The sequence below is a fragment of the Leptinotarsa decemlineata genome, unplaced genomic scaffold (genome assembly GCF_025532065.1).
Source record: "Leptinotarsa decemlineata unplaced genomic scaffold, Ldec_3_MD MMD2_tig00002082_RagTag_RagTag, whole genome shotgun sequence".
NCBI classification, from domain to species: Eukaryota; Metazoa; Arthropoda; class Insecta; order Coleoptera; family Chrysomelidae; genus Leptinotarsa; species Leptinotarsa decemlineata.
The window spans coordinates 5,123,361-5,142,077 of NW_027412573.1; the positions used below are offsets into that span (position 1 = coordinate 5,123,361).

The window sequence follows — 18,717 nt, forward strand, 5'->3', positions numbered from 1 at the left end:
ATTGAATTATATTGTCAGCAATATTGACAAAAAAGTCATTAAAATGGTGAATGATCATTGGGTCTGAGGATCATATACCTTGGGAAGATACAATAAGTCGAGAACAACAATTCTCTATATTCGTTCAACCATGATCACGGACCATGTAGATAGATATCTGGATTTCTGATAACTTTGAAGACTTTATCCAGCACCATTCTGTTACTACTCCAAACTCGGAAGTATATTGCTTTTCTGTGTTCAACGGTTAACTCAACGGAGGGTTTAATACAACTCCTTCACTTTGACTTCACTTCTTCAAAAGAGTAGACTGCAGACAGCAGGTTTGTAGCAGCAACTGGCGGTGTTTGTGCTCATTCCTGCCATGAAAAAAGTTTTTCAGTTTCACCGTATGTGGTATTGCTTCACCCCGAAATATGTTAACGTCTCCAGCATCCAAGTAGTGCAGGATGTTTCTATCTACGAGCTGCGATTGGTTTACGTATACTCCAGATCGTCTCTTCCTGAGATGGACCATTACTTATTTGTTTTCTTGAAATTCTACACTGATAGCATGACTGTAGTTTTGAATCATTATTTTACTGAGAGGCATAAATTAGAACGAATGGGTGACGTCATGCCCGTGGCTGAAAAAATCGTACTCAGATACACATCTCCCGGAAGTTAATTGCTCTATTTAGGTCAGATACACATCTCCTGGAAGTTGATTGCTCTATTTAGGTTCCAGTCTGACACCTCCAGAGCAGCACCACTATTTTGTCAGGTATCGCAAAGCAGCTAAGCAAATACAGGATGAGCTCATGCGATGTCATTTCAAATTCCTTATGGTGATCGATCTAGCCCAAAAGGAGATGATATAATGATGCACTCGAGGGAGTGTATGAGCAACGAACGGTCCTTTTTTATCGCCTGCGTATACATCCGATCTAACAGCATGAACAATTCAAGTATGTTTCTGGTCTGTACTACTTTGGAACCGACAAATCTTCGTTTGAGGAATAAAAACGAAGAGCTACTCGGAAAATCATTCCGGAATCTGTTGCTATTGCTTCGGTTGAAGTTGAACATTCTAGCTCATTGGTTGCGAGATCGCCAATTTTTCCACCATTCCAGTTGAGATTGAATGCGATACGTATCGCAGCAAAGCAGATCACTTCGATCGTTACCGCACCGCCTTTGATAATATCTGCTGCAGTAGCAGAGGAAACGTCGGGTATTAAAACTTGACGATTACGGATAATGAACTTGGAACAATTCTTTAAACACCGGCAGTAAAGGTCGACACACCATGATTCTCCGTATATTCTACTCTCTCATAGACTGGATGCCTAGAGCTTTGAAGATTCCTTCGTCAATATGCTTATGTTAGTTTTTGCAGGAAGATTCTCCTGGAGCTGAATTGAAATGCTTCATCTAGAGAGTGACACTCTGGATAACTCACGTTATACTATTTAATTTCAATGTTATTTTTACAAATTTTCATTTGCACATTCTCTTGGTACTTATAATAATAATAATAATGATGATGAATTGATGGATGTAGCCGTTACTACGTGGTAGGAAATCATAATGAAGAAAAGAGACATGAAACTTTCTATGTTTTCGCCACTTTCATTCGTCCTATGCGAACAGTAACGTTAGTAACAAATAAAAGTGGTGGAAAAGTTTCATTTCTCTTTTCTTCATAATAATAATGGCTTTTATTGATAGTTCCATACAATAACAACCAATCAAATGGCAGGATTCAATATTGCAACAAGTATATACAGCGAAATTGAAATAAAAATATATATATATATATATATATATATATATATATATATATATATATATATCCAGCAGACATATAATCTACCTCGACTAAACTTGGTTTGACATCCATGATGTTGTCAAATATGGCTAGGTAGACGAAACCAAGTATTCGTCTGCTGATTACCACGAAGATATGACTGCGGGTTTATTCGAAACCTGCCCAGTTAACACAAAACGATCTCAGAGATGTCAAAGTGCTGCACATTCATGTTTCAGATCACAGCCTTGAATCGCAATTTGACTCACATTGACATCTCACGAACTTCTATTTCGGACCCTGGTGACCGGCTTCAGGCATCACATTGTGTTGCACAATGAAACTCTAAAAGAGCTGAATATGAGGTACTCTTTCGCTTCAAAATCAAACTCGCATAATCATGATTTTAGTAATGAAATGTGAGATTGGAAATTCTCAAAATGAGAGTTACATTAAGATTCACTCAGTAACTCACATTCCGATGAAAACGATGCATTTTCTGAAGTGTGTTGTAACTCGCATAGATGTTGCTTTCATAGTGAATGCGATAAAGCCGATCAATTCACTTATAGTGTGTCACGTGGAGCATCCACTGACACTTTAAGGTATTGGTATTGCTCTTAGTACTCTTCACTTCATCACATTGATAATATACAAAAAAATACCAATAGCTAAATCTTTCATATAATTCTTTCCCTCAAAGTTTTATAGGAAGCTCATTTGTGACACACTATATGCTGTAGGCAGTTACAAAGTTCAATAGCCAAACACCAAAGAGTAAAATAAAAAGTCAAATAAGCATTTTCGCAATTTATATTTGCGCATCATATAGTATATAAGTATGAATATAAATAAAAATAAACTCTGAAAGCAACAAACAAAAACAAAATTCCCAGAAAACTGTTTCTCATATGACAGAAACTAACAAGATGATTTATTTTCTTCCCTGGTCCTCCTCTGCTTTGCATGGCGAAGCCAATCTTTCGTCAATATCTCGAACTCTTTCAAAGTCAATTCAAATCTTTGACAAATTGCACCTGAAATCAAAAACCCAGCTTAAAATCAAATGATATGTTTCATAATGCTTCTATTGAAATCTTATAAATTTTAGAAATAAAACTGAATAGAATTTATCAACGAAAAATTAAAATAAAATGTTTTGACAAATACCATCCTTACATTCCTGGTGGAATATATTATAATATATTAATAAAAGTGATGTAAATGGCTGCTTGATGAAAATTCATCATAACGTATTCAATTAACAATTAATTGTTTGATTTTCACTTATCAGTTTACAAAACGGCGACACGTGTTTCACTATACAATAGTTTCTTCAGACATGCTCAATACTCAAATCACACAATAAAGCGTTATTTCAAATACGTTATTATAGTTTGACAATTGTTTTGAAAAAGAAAAAAGGTTAATAGCAAAAACTCATCTTCTGGTAGAAATACCTAGTGATTTTTTCATGATGTTCTCACCATATAAACATTATTCCAGTAATTGGTAATCACCAATTTTGTGATTGTTTTTCAACCCCTTTCAGCTGCACATCAGCGCCAACGAGTTGGTCATCAGTTTTCCCATAGCTTTGCTGTGGAAGTCTTTGGCAGTCAAACCTCCGATGGTCAAAAAATACTTCGTCTGAAAATGTTTGGATGAATAATTATGAATATTGTTAAAACTCTCTGGTGTGAATTTTTTTGTATTTTTTCTGGGAATTGTAACCTTTGAAACGTCAACAAAGATAAATATTTTAGCTTACAATTTCCTGAGAAAGAATTATTTATAATTTTCGGGTATGCAGACAATAAGGGGATGGTAAAATAAGTGAACTCTTTTTTCTGTTCTAGCTTTTGAGTTTTTATTGGCTCTTCACCAGGAACTCTACAATGAATTGATAATTGATTGTAATATTTATTTAAGATATTGTGAAATGTGTTGCACTTACGAAAGTGAGGTTAGTAATCCCTTTCACTTGCCGCAATATGTAAACATAACACTTCCCAAACGACAAACACTCTTGGTAAAAAAACAACATGAAATAAAAACTTTACATTATGTAATGAACATAATTACTAACTATATAAAATATACTATATAAAATATAGTATCATAATGATATATCAAGAGTGATATATGACTGATAAAATTATGGAAAAACTAAAATAACAATGACCCTGTATAAATGGATAACTTAAAAACAAACTTTACAACTACAAAATAAATATCAATATTTTGTTCGACGGGAAACTCTAAGAAAATGACTCGTTGACTGATTCAAACTGAAAACTCCCATATTGAAAACAAAACTCATTTATCAAATGAACAAATAATGATTTCAACTTTCTTCAGTTGTGATTTAAACACTACAAATATTGTTTAATTTTTTTTTTTTTCATATGATGAATGTATGGTACTGTAACAAAATTTTCTGAATCAATGTTGAATTTCAAACACTTTTAGTCAATTTGTGTTACAGAGATAGACTTGACTACAAAATTATCACATTTAATGATGGGGTATTAGAAACTGTCTGTCCATGTTCGACTCTTTTGAATATATTGACACTGACTTGTTCTGATCGACAGAAGAAGATTGTCGACTATAATGATTCAACAACAATCTCATTCCTTTCCTCTTTCGGAAGCTCATACAACATTGAACTGATTTATACCTTACCATGGTGAAATTGAGGTTATGTTGATCCGCTTCAATATTTCAATGTGATAACTAAAACACTGAATATTCTTGATTGAGAGAGTTTTATGTCTGAATATGAAAAGACGCGGAGTCCTTTTTCACTATTATTGTATTTGCCACTTACCTTTTGCATCAAAACAACAACCCCAAATAATTTTTAAACGGATAACACATAACTCAGTGAAACCACAGAACACTATGTAATGCGAAACCACAGAATCTATCTATTTGTCAAATTTTCTACTTTTGGTACAAATAAAACTTCGGTTAAAATTCAACTCACTCTTTACTATTTTGTGAGTCCCGAATGTGAACCGTTATGTGAATAGTATATACTGCACTGAGACGAAAAAAATGCGAATCAACAGATGATAAATTTGTGATTCACATTTGGGCGTCTTTGATACATCAAATAGCATCACAGATTCAGGTCTATTTGTGCCTTGCTGTAGCAAAAAAGTGATGAGAGATGACGCGTTAATTCAAATTCAATATCCCTTTACGGTAACAGTGATGTATATAAGAACTTCACATTTCAATAGATTAAAAGACAAGAAAGTAACATCGCATAGATGTTTGTGTTAACTGGGTGGTTCAGTGAGCAGCTTCTCCCAAATATTCCTCAAAACTCGGTTGTTGTTATAGATAACGCCTCGTATCATTCTCGGTTATTGACTACAATAGCAAACAATAACACAAAAAAAGCAGATATTGTTGATTTCATACGAAATCATGACATGGAAATACCCGAGAAGATTCCAACGAAAAAGGTATTACTGGCGACCATAAAACAAAGTAATTCCAAAAAAGAGTATATTATTGATTTTATGTGTGAAACACGTGGTCATATTCTCTTACGTTTGCCTCCATACTATTATGTATTTAATCCAATTGAAATGGTTTGGATCACAATGAAAGAAAGCTTGCGGAAATGTAATCAGTCACCGACTTTGAATGCTGTGGTGCTTGACAATATAAAGCGAGTGGTTAATGAAGTAGGTAATAGTGATGTGTGGAAGAACTGTGTGGCTCACGTTATAATAGAAGAGAACAAATATTATGTGCAAAGTTCCATAAATCCGATCGTTATGCAACACGATGATGATTCTACCCCATCCGAATATAGCGAAGAAGAATTTTGATTTTTCTAGCAATTTTGTTGGCCTCTATTATTTTGTAAATATATTTTCGACGAGAATTCGGTGTGACTATTTGTGTTTTCATTGTATTTTAAAGTTTTCGACTCGGAAATCAACTACCTTGAATTTCGAAGTTTTTCATAATTAACCATGGTGGAAAAATTCAATTGAGATAACTTTTTGATGTAGTGATCAATTGCTATGTTTTGAAGAATAAGTAACTGAAAAACTACCAATGAAAAATAATATGCCGACTCCTATGTCGAGGCGGGAATTCCTTCTCTGTGCTGTTCCAATTGGTATTGGAAATACTATACCAGATTGCACATTAAAATTGTGTATACCTTAGGGAAAATTGCTCCGACTCTGGAACCAAGGCTCCGAGGATTCTTTTATATTTTTCAGTACGTTATCGGATGTAATTATAATAACAAATGTTCAACGTTAAACATGTTAACTGCTAATCAAAGTTGTTAGAATTCGCGGATATATACGTTCTGTTTTGTCTGTGTTACTTTGATCCTGGCATGTTTCACCTATGATTATCACACTCACTTGGAAAACAATTGTATTTTTAAATGATGGGACTGTCAATCAAGTACAAATAATCGTAGAATTTGAAACGACTTCCTAACAAGGAACATAATGTTGCTGCAATGTTTTTCAAGGAAAAACTACATAACTACGTCAAAGAGAATGAAATGAATGAGTTTTGCACTTCTGGAAATGTATACAGCTAATCTTTCTAAATTCAGTATTCATCAGAGTCATAAGTTAGATCTCCTTCATTTGATGTGAATGAGTCTATTCACTTGACTTTTTTTTCCCAGTCCACAAAAGACATTGAAATTTCATTTGTTTATTATCACCATTCTAACAAGTCCGTCTTCTTGAGTAGTTCATGCACTCATCTTCAATTGTCCATAAATTATCTGCCTCTTTTCAGCAAATACCTTCAAATGTACAGTGAGTAACACAGGTGTTAGATACTTTTTTGTATTCTTTCTCTATGTACTGACAGGTACATAAGCAATCAAAATATACGTTTTTGTCCAATGAACAAAATTCTTATAGGCAGAGCATGAAATGTATAGTATTGTCACACTAAAATACGTAGATGTGGATACAAATTCATTGTGAACATACATGCATAATATCACTTCAAAACAGTATATATCGTTAGGTACAGTGTTCTTTCTCATCAGCATCTTGACATCCCAACCAGCAAAGTTGTTTTATAATTCCATGATGTTGCAACAGTTTTATTTTATTAGTATTTTTTAATTACTTTCAAAATGCTAATTGATTATATTAGATGATCAGTGAACACACTACAGTTGTAGGCAATAAAAGTGTTTCATAAATTTGTCATAGAAACGTTCATGAAATAAAATTAAAAAACCATCATAAAATAGTCAGGAAATTATCACAGAAACGTTTTTGCAACTAACTTATAAAACTCATTTTCCTATAAAGTTAAATTGTCATGTAGCAGTTTTATAACACTTTTCTGCGAGATTTTTATGATAGTTATAACTATTTCAATAAGATTCCTCTTGGCTGGGATTGAATCAAATAGGTGAATGAATGTCATTACGATGTCATCGATGACATAAGCAGATCAAGCTTATTCCGTGACATTCAAAATCGTAATTCATGAATGAAGTGTGTGTATTTTCTATAATGTTATCCAATTTGGTACTGAAGAGCCTTAGGGCAAGTGTCTTAAGGCGAAACATCGGTGTATACCAGTGAGGTGTATACCAGTCTTCTACGTGAGTACAATTTATTACCATTCATTCAAAGTAGAACTCATGTGGATGATATCTGATTCTTATTCCACAACAAATGTTTGAAATGCAAACTGAGTAGAGAAAAGTATCTTCTGTATAATTCAGTGTTCATATAGAAGTATTTGTTTTGAAAGAATTATTTTCTTTCGTGTAATTCAATGTTTATATGAAAGTAGCTGTTTCAGGAGGACTTTCTTTCACTTTGTATCTGAAAGTTACTTCTTTGCATGATCTACACATTCATGTATAGAGTTTCAAATTGATTACTTCCTTCCTTTCTTTGGAAGATTCTCTCATCCCTTTTTTTGTATCAGATGGAGTAGTAGAAAGCCAAAACTTTCTTTCCCAAAAAAGTCTGTGATAATATTTTATAGTGACTTGAATAATAATGACTATAACTACCTGACTATTACCATCTGACTTGAGTAGTTGTTTACAGCTGATTCTCGGCCTCCCCCCACCACTATGACGTATTAATTGCTTTTTTTATTGGTTGTTGTTTGGTGAAGTTTTTTTGTTGTGCAGTGAAGTCAAGGCGTTGTGACCTTGAAGTGTCTGGTGCATGGATCGTTCAGATTTTTTTTTCATATGAGATTTTGTGTGTTTATGTGTGTGTGTGTGTGTAGGAGAATGCACGGTACAGGGTTTCATCATGTGCTTGTTTGTCTATGTACAAACATACGTCTGCATACTTCGAAGATCCTCCAAGTAGTAAATGCTCCATCGGTGTTAGGGCACCAAGTTAGTAGTGGAGTGACGTCACAGCAATAACCGTTCAACGGCTAGAGAGCGACATGTTCACTCCACGACGTGTGGCAGAGTAATGCGTATTCATCGGTCTGCCCTCACCTCTCCTGAAGCGATGAAGGTTCGCTCTAGCCCCGCTATCCATGGTGACACAACGGCAGCCGAGGACCGTTTGCCTAGCGTCTACCCTCTCCGAGACCGCAACGACCACTGCTTGCTCGTATATCGACATCTGTTATCGCATTCAGTTGGGAGGTAATCTTGGCGCATGTAGTTGAGAAGTGGGGTTGGCTATGACGTCTTGACGGGTCCTATCAGAGTGTATTTAAGAAGCGTACGAGTGTTGGCTATGTCAGTTTACATCAAGTGAGTTAGTGAGAACTATTATATAAAATGTATTCCTGTGACTGTGGTAAATCTTTCACTCGTAGTGATAATCTTCGTCGGCATCAGCTCCAGAGTTGCCAAGGAGGGCCTGCAGTGAAACGGGTGAGAGTGGATAATGCAACACCTATGTATACGTGCAATTGTTGTAATGTGACAATTCCTATGAGCCAAGTGAATTCTCACCGAAGAACCATGAGTCATAAAAATAATGCATGTGTTCAATTGTCTGACGGTGTTCAAATTATAACGAATGCATTCAATTGCCGCATTGCTACATACAGGGTGGAGAGTTCGATTGTAACCAGTGACTACATGTCATTTTTCAATAAGATTAGGCAGAAGGTCATTGAATTACTGGAATCAGCCATCAGGATCCATAAAAGCATCAAGGTGAATATGGAAGTTTTTGGGAATTATATTCTTCAGACTGATGATTCGAGGGACACGAAGTCATTTAATTCCCAAAATAAAATAGTGGACCAATCTTCAGATTTGAATGCTGTTTTTGATGGATTCCGTGATGTAATTGTGGCTCAAACGACTGAGTTCCAGGATCGCGACTCAGGTATTTATTTTTTAAAAATTTCAATAAGATTGAATAGTAATATTTTTTTTTTTATAATTCAGGTTGGACTTGTGAAAAAATATTGTTTCTCGAGGTCAACATTAATAAATACAGTCCACTGGAAGGACGTTCATATGTGAAGCTGCCTCAATGTATTCAATGGAAGAAAGCTGTTGTGAATGTTCGTAATGAAGATCAATATTGTTTTGCTTGGGCTATAACATCAGCATTATATCCTGCAGATAGTCGAGTGTCCGAACTTACGTCATATCCACATTTTTCCACTGTTTTAGATGTCACAGGTATGGATTTTCCGGTTAAAGTTAATAATAAGAGTATCGAAATATTCGAAGATAGGAATGATATTTCAATTAATGTTTACGGTTTAGAGAGTACATTTGAGAAGGGTAAAATGAAGTATGAAGTGATTGGTCCATTGCGATACTCACAGAGAAGACTCCGGAGACATGTCAATTTGTTGTTTATAACTGATGACTCCGGTAATGGTCACTATTGTTGGATCAAAGATCTTTCAAGATTAGTTTCTAATCAACTATCAGCTCATAGACAGAAAAAATATTTTTGTGACGGATGTTTGATATATTTTTCTGATGAGAGATTGCTTTTACGTCATAATATGTATGATTGTAATCACATTAGTACCACAACACCAACTACTAATTTAAAGATCAATAAATATGGTAGAATGGTTGCGGAAAATAAACTAATGTTTGAAAACTTTGAGAGGCAAATGAGGGTGCCATTTGTAGTGTATGCTGATTTTGAATCAGTGCTTAAACCGATTCATGTGAATGAGCCAAATCCTGAAAGTTCATACACGATTAAAACATTCAAACATGCCCCATATTCATTTGCTTATTTGATAAAGTGTTCATATAATGATGATTTGTCAAAATTTGTTACATATAGGGGTGTAGATGCAGCTCAGAAATTTGTGAGTAGCATTGAAGATGATTTGAAAGAGATACATGAAAATCATCTCAGAAACCCTAAACCGATGGATACACAAACTGACGAAGAAGAAGAACAGTTTGCTGCAGCCAGAACTTGTGGTATATGTAATAAAGCATTTACTGATGGTGAAGTCAAAGTAAGAGATCATTGTCATGTCACAGGAAAGAAAAGATCACATGCCGCTCACTCGAAATGTAATTTAAATTTCAAAATACCAAACTTCATACCTATCATTTTTCATAATTTAAGTGGTTATGATTGTCATTTATTCATAAAAGAATTGTATAGGAATAAAGAGAAAGTTGATGTTATCCCGCAAACTAAAGAGAAATATATATCTTTCACGAAGCATCTCTTCACACACAGCTATACCGATAAAGATGGTGTGGTTAGGAAGAATTATCTCAAAATGAGATTTATCGATAGTTATAAATTTATGACTAATTCGTTGGAGAAGTTGGGTGCAAACTTGACCTCCGATCAATGTTTGGAGATGCACAAACATTTCCCACAAATTGAGAAATTCAATTTGATGAGACAGAAAGGTGTATTTCCATATAGTTTTGTTGATGACATTGACAAATTGAATTATCCATTACTTCCGACAAAAAATCAGTTTTATGACACACTCAATTGTGAACATATATCGGAAACTGATTATGATAGGGCTAGAAAAGTTTGGAATTTATTCGAGTGTCAGAATTTGGGGGAATACTCTGATTTGTATTTGAAGTCGGATGTATTGCTACTATGTGATATTTTTGAAAACTTCCGCACCACAAGTTTAGAGATATATAACTTAGATCCGGCACAATATTACACTGCACCTGGATTATCATGGGATGCCATGTTGAAGTTCACTAATGTTGAATTGGAATTACTAACTGACATTGATATGATTCACTTTTTTCAAAAAGGTATACGAGGTGGAATTAGTCAATGTAGCGAGAGGAAACATATAGCAAATAATAGATTTTTACCCAATTATAATCCCAACGAACCTTCCACATTCATTACATATTTAGATGCAACAAATCTATACGGTCACAGTATGTCACAACCTCTACCAACAAGTGAATTTACATGGTTGACACCAAATGAAATTCTTAATCTCGATGTGATGGATGTGAGTACTGATAGTCCGTATGGGTATGTATTTGAAGTGGACATTCATTATCCACAAGAGTTGCATGATAAACATTCTGACCTTCCATTTTTAGTCGAAAAAATAATACCACCTCGTACACAATCGAAAATTCCCAAATTAATTCCAAATTTGAATGATAAAAGAAAATATATTGTTCATTATAGGAATCTACAGCAAGCTGTCAAAAATGGATTGATTGTAATGAATACACATAGAGTATTGAAATTCAAACAATCATGCTGGATGAAACCCTATATAGATCTTAATACTGAAATGCGTAATAGGTCTAACAACAAATCTGTTAAAGATTTCTATAAACTAATGAATAATGCGGTGTATGGAAAGACAATGGAGAATGTAGATAATCGAATTGATGTTAGACTCGTTACACATTGGGAAAATATAAAGAAAAATATAGGTGCCAGCACTCTCATAGCCAAACCAAATTTCAAAAATTGTTCAATTTTCACTGATAATTTCGTTGCCATTCAATTGGGTAGAGTGAAGGTTCATTACGATAAACCATTATATTTGGGATTTTCCATATTAGAATTATCTAAAACAGTCATGTATGACTTTTTCTATGGATGCATCAAACAACACTTTGATGAAAATGTCTCTTTACTTTACACAGATACCGACTCGCTCATTCTTAAAGTAAACACAGAAAATTTTTATGAATTCATAAAAACTAACATAAGTAGATTTGATACATCCAATTACAGTATAGTTAACCAATTCAATATTCCAGTAACAAGTTCAGTCTTGGGTAACTTCAAAGATGAATTTCCAAATGATCCAATCATGAGTTTTTATGGTACAGGTGCTAAAGCATATTATGTGAAATCTGTTGATGGTGAATTTAAGAAAGCCAAAGGGGTTAAACGATCTGTAATAAAGAATGAATTGACATGCGAAGATTATCAAAAAATCGTCGAACAAGGTGGTATGATATTCAGAAAGATGAATTCATTTAGAAGCGTGTTACATGATATGTATACTGAATTAAAAAATAAAGTTGCATTATCATATCACGACGATAAACGATTTATCATTCCGAATACTACCCACACTCTTCCTTGGGGTCATAATGATATTGAATTTTATGAAAACGATCCAAATGAGAACATTCGTTGGATAAGTAATATTATTCAACAATCACAATCTCAGGAGACTCCATTGGATCAATTGATTAATTTATTATCTGCCGAGATCAATGATTGAAATATCATTCAATATCTTCAAAACCGGAAAATTCAATATTGATATTTATGTAGCCATTTATAATTAATAATATATGATAGAAGTAATGTGATATTAATGTATTATGTATGTATGTATATGTATTACTGTAATGAATATAAAATGATTAAAATTTTATTTGTATTATTTCTATTTCCCTAATCAATTACTGCAATATATAGTATAATGTAAATGACAGAAATATCAGTTTGAAGAGAATCATCGTAGAGTGCACAATGTCTAAAACAATCGATAAGTTTGGTAGAAAAAGAAAATGGGGTGGTAATGTCATTCGAGGTCCTCCTGGGAATGGTTTTAAATTAACAAAAGATGGTCATTATGACATGCAAAGGAAAATATTGAAAAATACAAGTGAACCAATTGACAAGAGTGATTGTGTAACTGTATCATATCTTGAGGGGGAAATTAATGGAGCAAAGGAAGTTATACTTCTAGCCCTACAAGCTGCAATACAATCCACAATAGGCAATATTGCTCGGGACGCCCGGCAAGCATTTAACGATAAAATTGCAGAGGCTCGGATAACTTTCACTCGTAAATTTGACAAACTTACAAGTGATGTAGACATAAAAATGTCTGACATAACAGCGTCTACAAATAAAAAATTTGATGCTATGTCAAACATAACAGGGACTACAATGAAAAAGTATGATGTACTGGAACAGAGAGTTGAAGTATTGGAGAAAAACCATAAAGAAGTTTTGGAGAGAAACTATAAAGTCAGGCCATCATCATCAGGTGGACTGGGATATCCAGGACTGAACATTAATCCAAATCATAGAATAATACAACCAAAACCAAAACCAACTGATGATGTATTAATGGAACCAACATGGTGAATGTATTCCCTCGTTAGGTTAGGTTAATAGCTACGTTAGGTTAGCTGCATACTTACGTTAGGTTAGGTGTTAGGTTAGTATTCCCTCGTTAGGTTAGGTTAATAGTTACTGTAGGTTAGGTTAGGTTAGGTTAGGTTAGGTTAGGTTAGGTTAGGTTAGGTTAGGTGTTCGGTTGCATAGCGGTAGGTTAGCGTACTAGGTTAGGTTACGTTAATACATACGATAGGTTAGGTGTTCGGTTGCATAGCGGTAGGTTAGCGTACTAGGTTAGGTTACGTTAATACGTTAATACGTTAGGTTAGGTGTTCGGTTGCATATTATGTTACGAACGCGCGCGCGAAGAGGGCGTAGATGTCTCTCCAGATGTCCCGCCTACCTGGGGCCGGAGGCCCCACCCACCTGGGCGGAGCCCAGGCAGTGGGCGGGGCCCGTTAGGGCCACGCCCCCCCCCCCCCCCCCCCCCCCCCCCCCCCGTCGCCACCAACTTTTCGGATACCCCGCCCCTTTCCGAAGCCCCGCCCCCTTTCCGAAGCCCCGCCCCTCCCCTCCCCGAAGCCCCGCCCCCCGACTCCCAACATTTGCGCATGTACACCCCTACCCTCATCGCGCATGTGCGCTCCCACCATTTTCCCACCGCTCACGCATCGAAGTCGATACCCTCCGGAGAGCACTCCACAACATTCAGTTCGAGAAGTCATCTCATCGAGAGCAGTCCACTCCACAACAAGGCAGTACGTTCCAACGACCAACTTGATATTTGAGTAAGTAAATTAGGAATGTTATTTTTTATATCAACTAACTTTGTATTATTTCTTCTTTTTCAGAATGGCAACCAATACACAGGAGGTGAATAATGCTGTGGCGTCTATTCTGCCGGTGTCCGCTGACCAGGAGGAGGCAGCATCTTCGAGAGCGGTGACGGTTGACCAGCCAACCACTTCGCGTTCGCGAGTTAGGTGCAGATCTTCTAGCCCTGACTTATTCGAGGAGGAGGAGGAAGTCAGGGCTGTGAAGAAGGTTTGCCAACGACCTGCAGCAAAGGTTGGTCCTATTTCAAAGTACCGAGCTACTTGCAATAGGACTAATCCTTATGCAGGTAGTTTTTCGACCTCTCGTAAGAGGGCCTCCACACCAGCAGCAGCACCAGCAGCAGTGGAAATTCCGAGGAGTCCTTCTCCGGAGTTGGTGATATTGTCGCCGTTGGTGACGCGACTACCACCGCTGCCAGCGACACCGGCGGATCCTGAGGTGTTGGTGCCACAGCCTATCGGAGAGGTTAGTGAAAAGATGAGTGTTTTTCTGCAGAGATGCAAGAAAGCAGAACGAGCTGCCCGATCTAGCGAGGCCGAGTTGGTTACCATGAAGCGACAAATGGCTGAAATGGATAACCGACGGAGGGAACTCCAAAAGGAAATGGCCGAAATAGATCGGAATTATGCATCTCTGCAGGAAAGGTGTAAAGCAAAGACCTCTTCGATAGAGCTGTACAAAAAAGTAGTGACAGTTATGGACACTCTTTTTGTAGATGAAGTGTAAATGTAAGATTAGTTTTAGGTTAGTTAGGAGTATTTAATTATGGTAGTTTTAAGTTTATATTTGTTAAGTTTATATTGAATAAAGGAAAAGGAAGTGAAATAAAGGGTGTACACTGTTTTTTGGTTTGGTACACATTGAACAATGCGATGGTTGGAGCATTTTTCTTCACTTCCTCTTATTATCATTATTATTTTTTTATTTCAATTCCAAGTTCTTCTAGACAAATACCTCACATCAATTTTTGTGTTCTCTAATCACTTGTAAATAATTTCATGTGAAGAAAATTTAAAAAATAAAAAAATAGACATGTTTCATAGTGAAATCGACAAGTATATTTCATTTGTATTTTATCCATTCAAGTATCTCTTTCATTGAATATGTCTTATGTCACTTTGCAATTTACCCCTACTCATTGAATATGTCTTATGTCACACTACAATTTACCCCTACTCAATGTTCCACTCCTCTCCCACTCCCTCTCGAAAGTATAAAAGTAGAAATCATCTGATGAAACATTCAGTTGATCAGCTAGCATCGAGATGGAACCCGATTCAACCTCCGAACCCTATAGCTGCCCGGATCAGGGGTACAACTTCAATTACTGGGATAACAGCCAGGTACAGGTTGTCTCTTCCACCACGGAACCCCACAGTCCGCCATACGAATACCGGGATCACGACATCAGGATGCAAGTTCAGCATGTCACTGGCAGTGACGAAGGACACTTGGATGACTCGGAATATCCAGATCCTGACGGATGGTGGGACCCTGCTTATGATGACATTGTCCCAATGAGTAGCGACGACGACGATGATGACGACGACGACTCTGGTGATGATGCTGATGACGAGCTTGACGTTAGACGTCCTCCACCATCCCCTATCCTCATCGAGGATAGTCCTCCGCCATCCCCAATCCTAATCGATGATGATGTCCTCAATTCCGATGATGACATATAATCATCTACTCGTCCATCATTTCCTTTCCTTTCCTTCCACGGAGTACACACTTTTTGGTTGGTGTACACGAGGCACTGCGAGGCTGGGGCAGTGTCTTCCTCCCTTCCTCTCCCTCTTATTAGTTTTTTTTCCATAATAATCACTAGAATTTCTCCTAATAATCGCTCAGAGTTTCATTCTTGATGTTTTCGAATCTCAAACACTGTTCTACATTTCACCCCCTCCATTTCATTTCTTCCAATATAAATATAGCAACAATCCCAGTTCTATATCATTCTTCCACAATGTCGAGTACAGGACCCATCCAAGTACATGAAATAGATTCAACGTCTGATCATTTGAGTACAACCTTCGCTCAATTTCTGCAGCGAATCTATGATCTTCCTGATGATTTCGCAGAACGAGTGGAACAAGGTATTCAGGACGACATAGATGCTGTTGACGATAATAATGCGGATGATGTGATTAGTATATCATCTGATTCAGCTGATTATGACGACGACGACATCATGAGTATATCATCTGATTCAGATGACTACTATGAGGATGATATCATTAGTATATCATCTGATTCAGATGACGATACCATAATTATTGTTTCTGATGATGAGGAGCGTTAGTCCATATCATTGCATGGATTAATAAAAAAATAACAGCCCTTTTCAGGGCTACAATTAAAGACTGAAACAATAAAAAAAATAGCTCTTTTCAGAGCTACCATTATACTTTCAAACAGAAACAGATTCATACCATTGTTAACATTATGTTAACATTATAATCTCAAACGAAATATATGTATGTGAAAGTATTCATCATTATATGCATATGAATGATTGACAAATGCCAACTTCAACTTTCATTTAAAGTAGTACTCATCATATGCATAGATATTCAATGACTATCAAATTCCAAATTTCGACTTTTCAGTCAAAGTAGTAATTTATTTGTCATATAATGTATAGATATTCAAAGACTAACAAATTTCCAACTTAGACTTTTATTAATCAAAGTATTCATTTGTCACATAATCTATGAATACTAATACAACTAACTACTGTTTGTGTGAATAATGTAGCCCTGAAAAGGGCTGTTGTTTTTTTTTTGACCAGTAGGTCCACGGTTATTGTGCCACAGGTTGGACATTATTACATATAATACATGTAGATACTCGGGTGAAGTTTGTTAGTGGCCTCTCGCAAGCTTCACACCAATTCTGTCCCATTTCCATAATTGAGACAGTGTTGTGGGTGTTGACATGGGCATACCACCCTCCATTATTGTTTCTATGCGAATAAAACCGAAAGCAGCACCAACATAGTTTTTTGTTCTCTCCATCTATTGTGCTGATCAATACGTATGCATCCAATGCACAATACAAATCCAAGGGATCTTCCAGTGTCTCACTGACATTGAGTGTTCGCATACCGATCCTCATAGCACCATCACCTTCAGTTGTGTCAGCTTCTATCCCTTCATCATCTCCTTCTTCATCCATGACCCTCTCAAACTCCATCACGTCATCATCTTCGTCGCTTTGGTTGGCCTCGTTTTCAACTTCGTCTATCTCATCTTCATCGACTCCAACATCTTCTGCTTCAACTATTACTTCCTCTAGCGGAACATTGACATCCTCATCATCTGATTCGTCTATCCAATTGTTTTCATCAACAGCAGCTATTCTATTTAATGCAGCATTTATTTTTGCAGAATTCATCTTGTTGTTGTTTGCTCACAGTTGTAGAGAGTGAATGAATGAACTCTAGGTTTGCAAGTCAACTTATATAGGAGGTGATGCGACTCCCACTTGACTCGTTTAGAGTGGAATAGTAGGAGAAGTTATCCCACTATACTTCCACATGATGTTGATTTGTATAAATAGAGATCGTAGGTATAGGAGAGAGCATTCAGAGTTTCTGTAAGTCATCTCTTTATATTTCTAATCGAATTAGTAAAATGCCGTTTCCAAAAGAGTGGAATGAAAAACCAAAAGTGTGTGTCTACCCAATGATGATTGCAGGGGCTATTGTGTGCTACTTTTGTCAAATAAGTAGACCTAAGGATTCAATCAATCCATGTACTGGTATGTGTAGTGATTGCGTGTTGCGGATTCAACTATCGCCTCCTTCTCATCCACCGAAGCGAACAAAATCGGATTATCGTCAACAACAGTTACAGTGTCTGAAGTGTTCCGAACCTATAATATTTAACAATATAGGTATCTGTAGAAATATTTGTGGTATCTGTGCTGCCGTTCCAACTCCACTGCAACGTTGTTTGCGTTGTGATACATATTCCATGAATTGTTGGAATCATGTATGCAATGCATGTAGAAGTACTTGGGATCTGTGTGAGAAGGTTGGTCAACTCTACCCCAATAGGAGAATCCATTTTTTTCAATGTTGGTGTTTGACGCACGAGCAACAACTATTGAGGAATAGAGTCAAAGAACGTTCCACATCCACAGAGACATATTAACATTTTTCATTTTTTATTATCGTTATTGTCCTCTATTATTAATAAATATATATATATTTTGAATTTATTTGTATTATTTTCTAACATTTAAAAATACATGCATGCAACACAAAGTTTTCCTCTTAAATGACAAAGATTGTTACATGCGTGAATAGTTTAGTGAGAGAGCGCATGTGCCAGTTGATGAAAGAGCGCATGCGCTAGTTTATTTTCTTCTATAAATGGTGAGGTCTCAGTAACATCATCACCTTTCCTATCCACATTCTATTGCTATCACATATCATTCCTCAGACCTTAATAATCATGAGCTCTATGCCGCTATTGATTGCTGAAGATGGTTCACCACTTGTTGATATCGATCAGACTGATTTTGAAAATATTCCAGTATTACATT

At 36.2% G+C, this 18,717-nt stretch overlaps 2 protein-coding genes and 1 long non-coding RNA gene across 4 annotated transcripts in view; 1 reads left to right on the top strand and 2 right to left on the bottom strand.

Moving 5' to 3' along the window:
• LOC111503168 (O-acyltransferase like protein) overlaps positions 1-18,717 on the bottom strand; it is a 112,432-nt gene that overhangs the window by 61,186 nt on the left and 32,529 nt on the right. The window lies entirely within an intron of this gene.
• LOC141482901 (uncharacterized) lies at positions 2,587-5,087 on the bottom strand. Of its 2 annotated transcripts, XR_012465796.1 has the most exons (3): positions 4,623-5,085; positions 3,277-3,439; positions 2,587-2,826 (listed from the first exon to the last, which is right to left on the bottom strand). It is a non-coding gene; the product is annotated as an uncharacterized lncRNA (long non-coding RNA). The 2 variants fall into 2 exon arrangements; XR_012465795.1 differs by having other exon boundaries at positions 3,277-5,087.
• On the top strand, positions 13,963-14,889 carry LOC141482902 (uncharacterized). Its single transcript, XM_074176877.1, has 2 exons — positions 13,963-14,114; positions 14,178-14,889. The coding sequence occupies exons 1-2, from the start codon at positions 13,963-13,965 to the stop codon at positions 14,887-14,889; spliced, it is 864 nt and encodes a 287-aa protein (XP_074032978.1).

Coding starts and splice junctions, on each gene's coding strand:
- LOC141482902 (XM_074176877.1), top strand. CDS start 13,963: ATGTGCGCTCCCACCATTTTCCCACCGCTCACGCATCGAAGTCGATAC. Junction 14,115..14,177: donor ACGACCAACTTGATATTTGA/GTAAGTAAATTA, acceptor CTTCTTTTTCAG/AATGGCAACCAATACACAGG.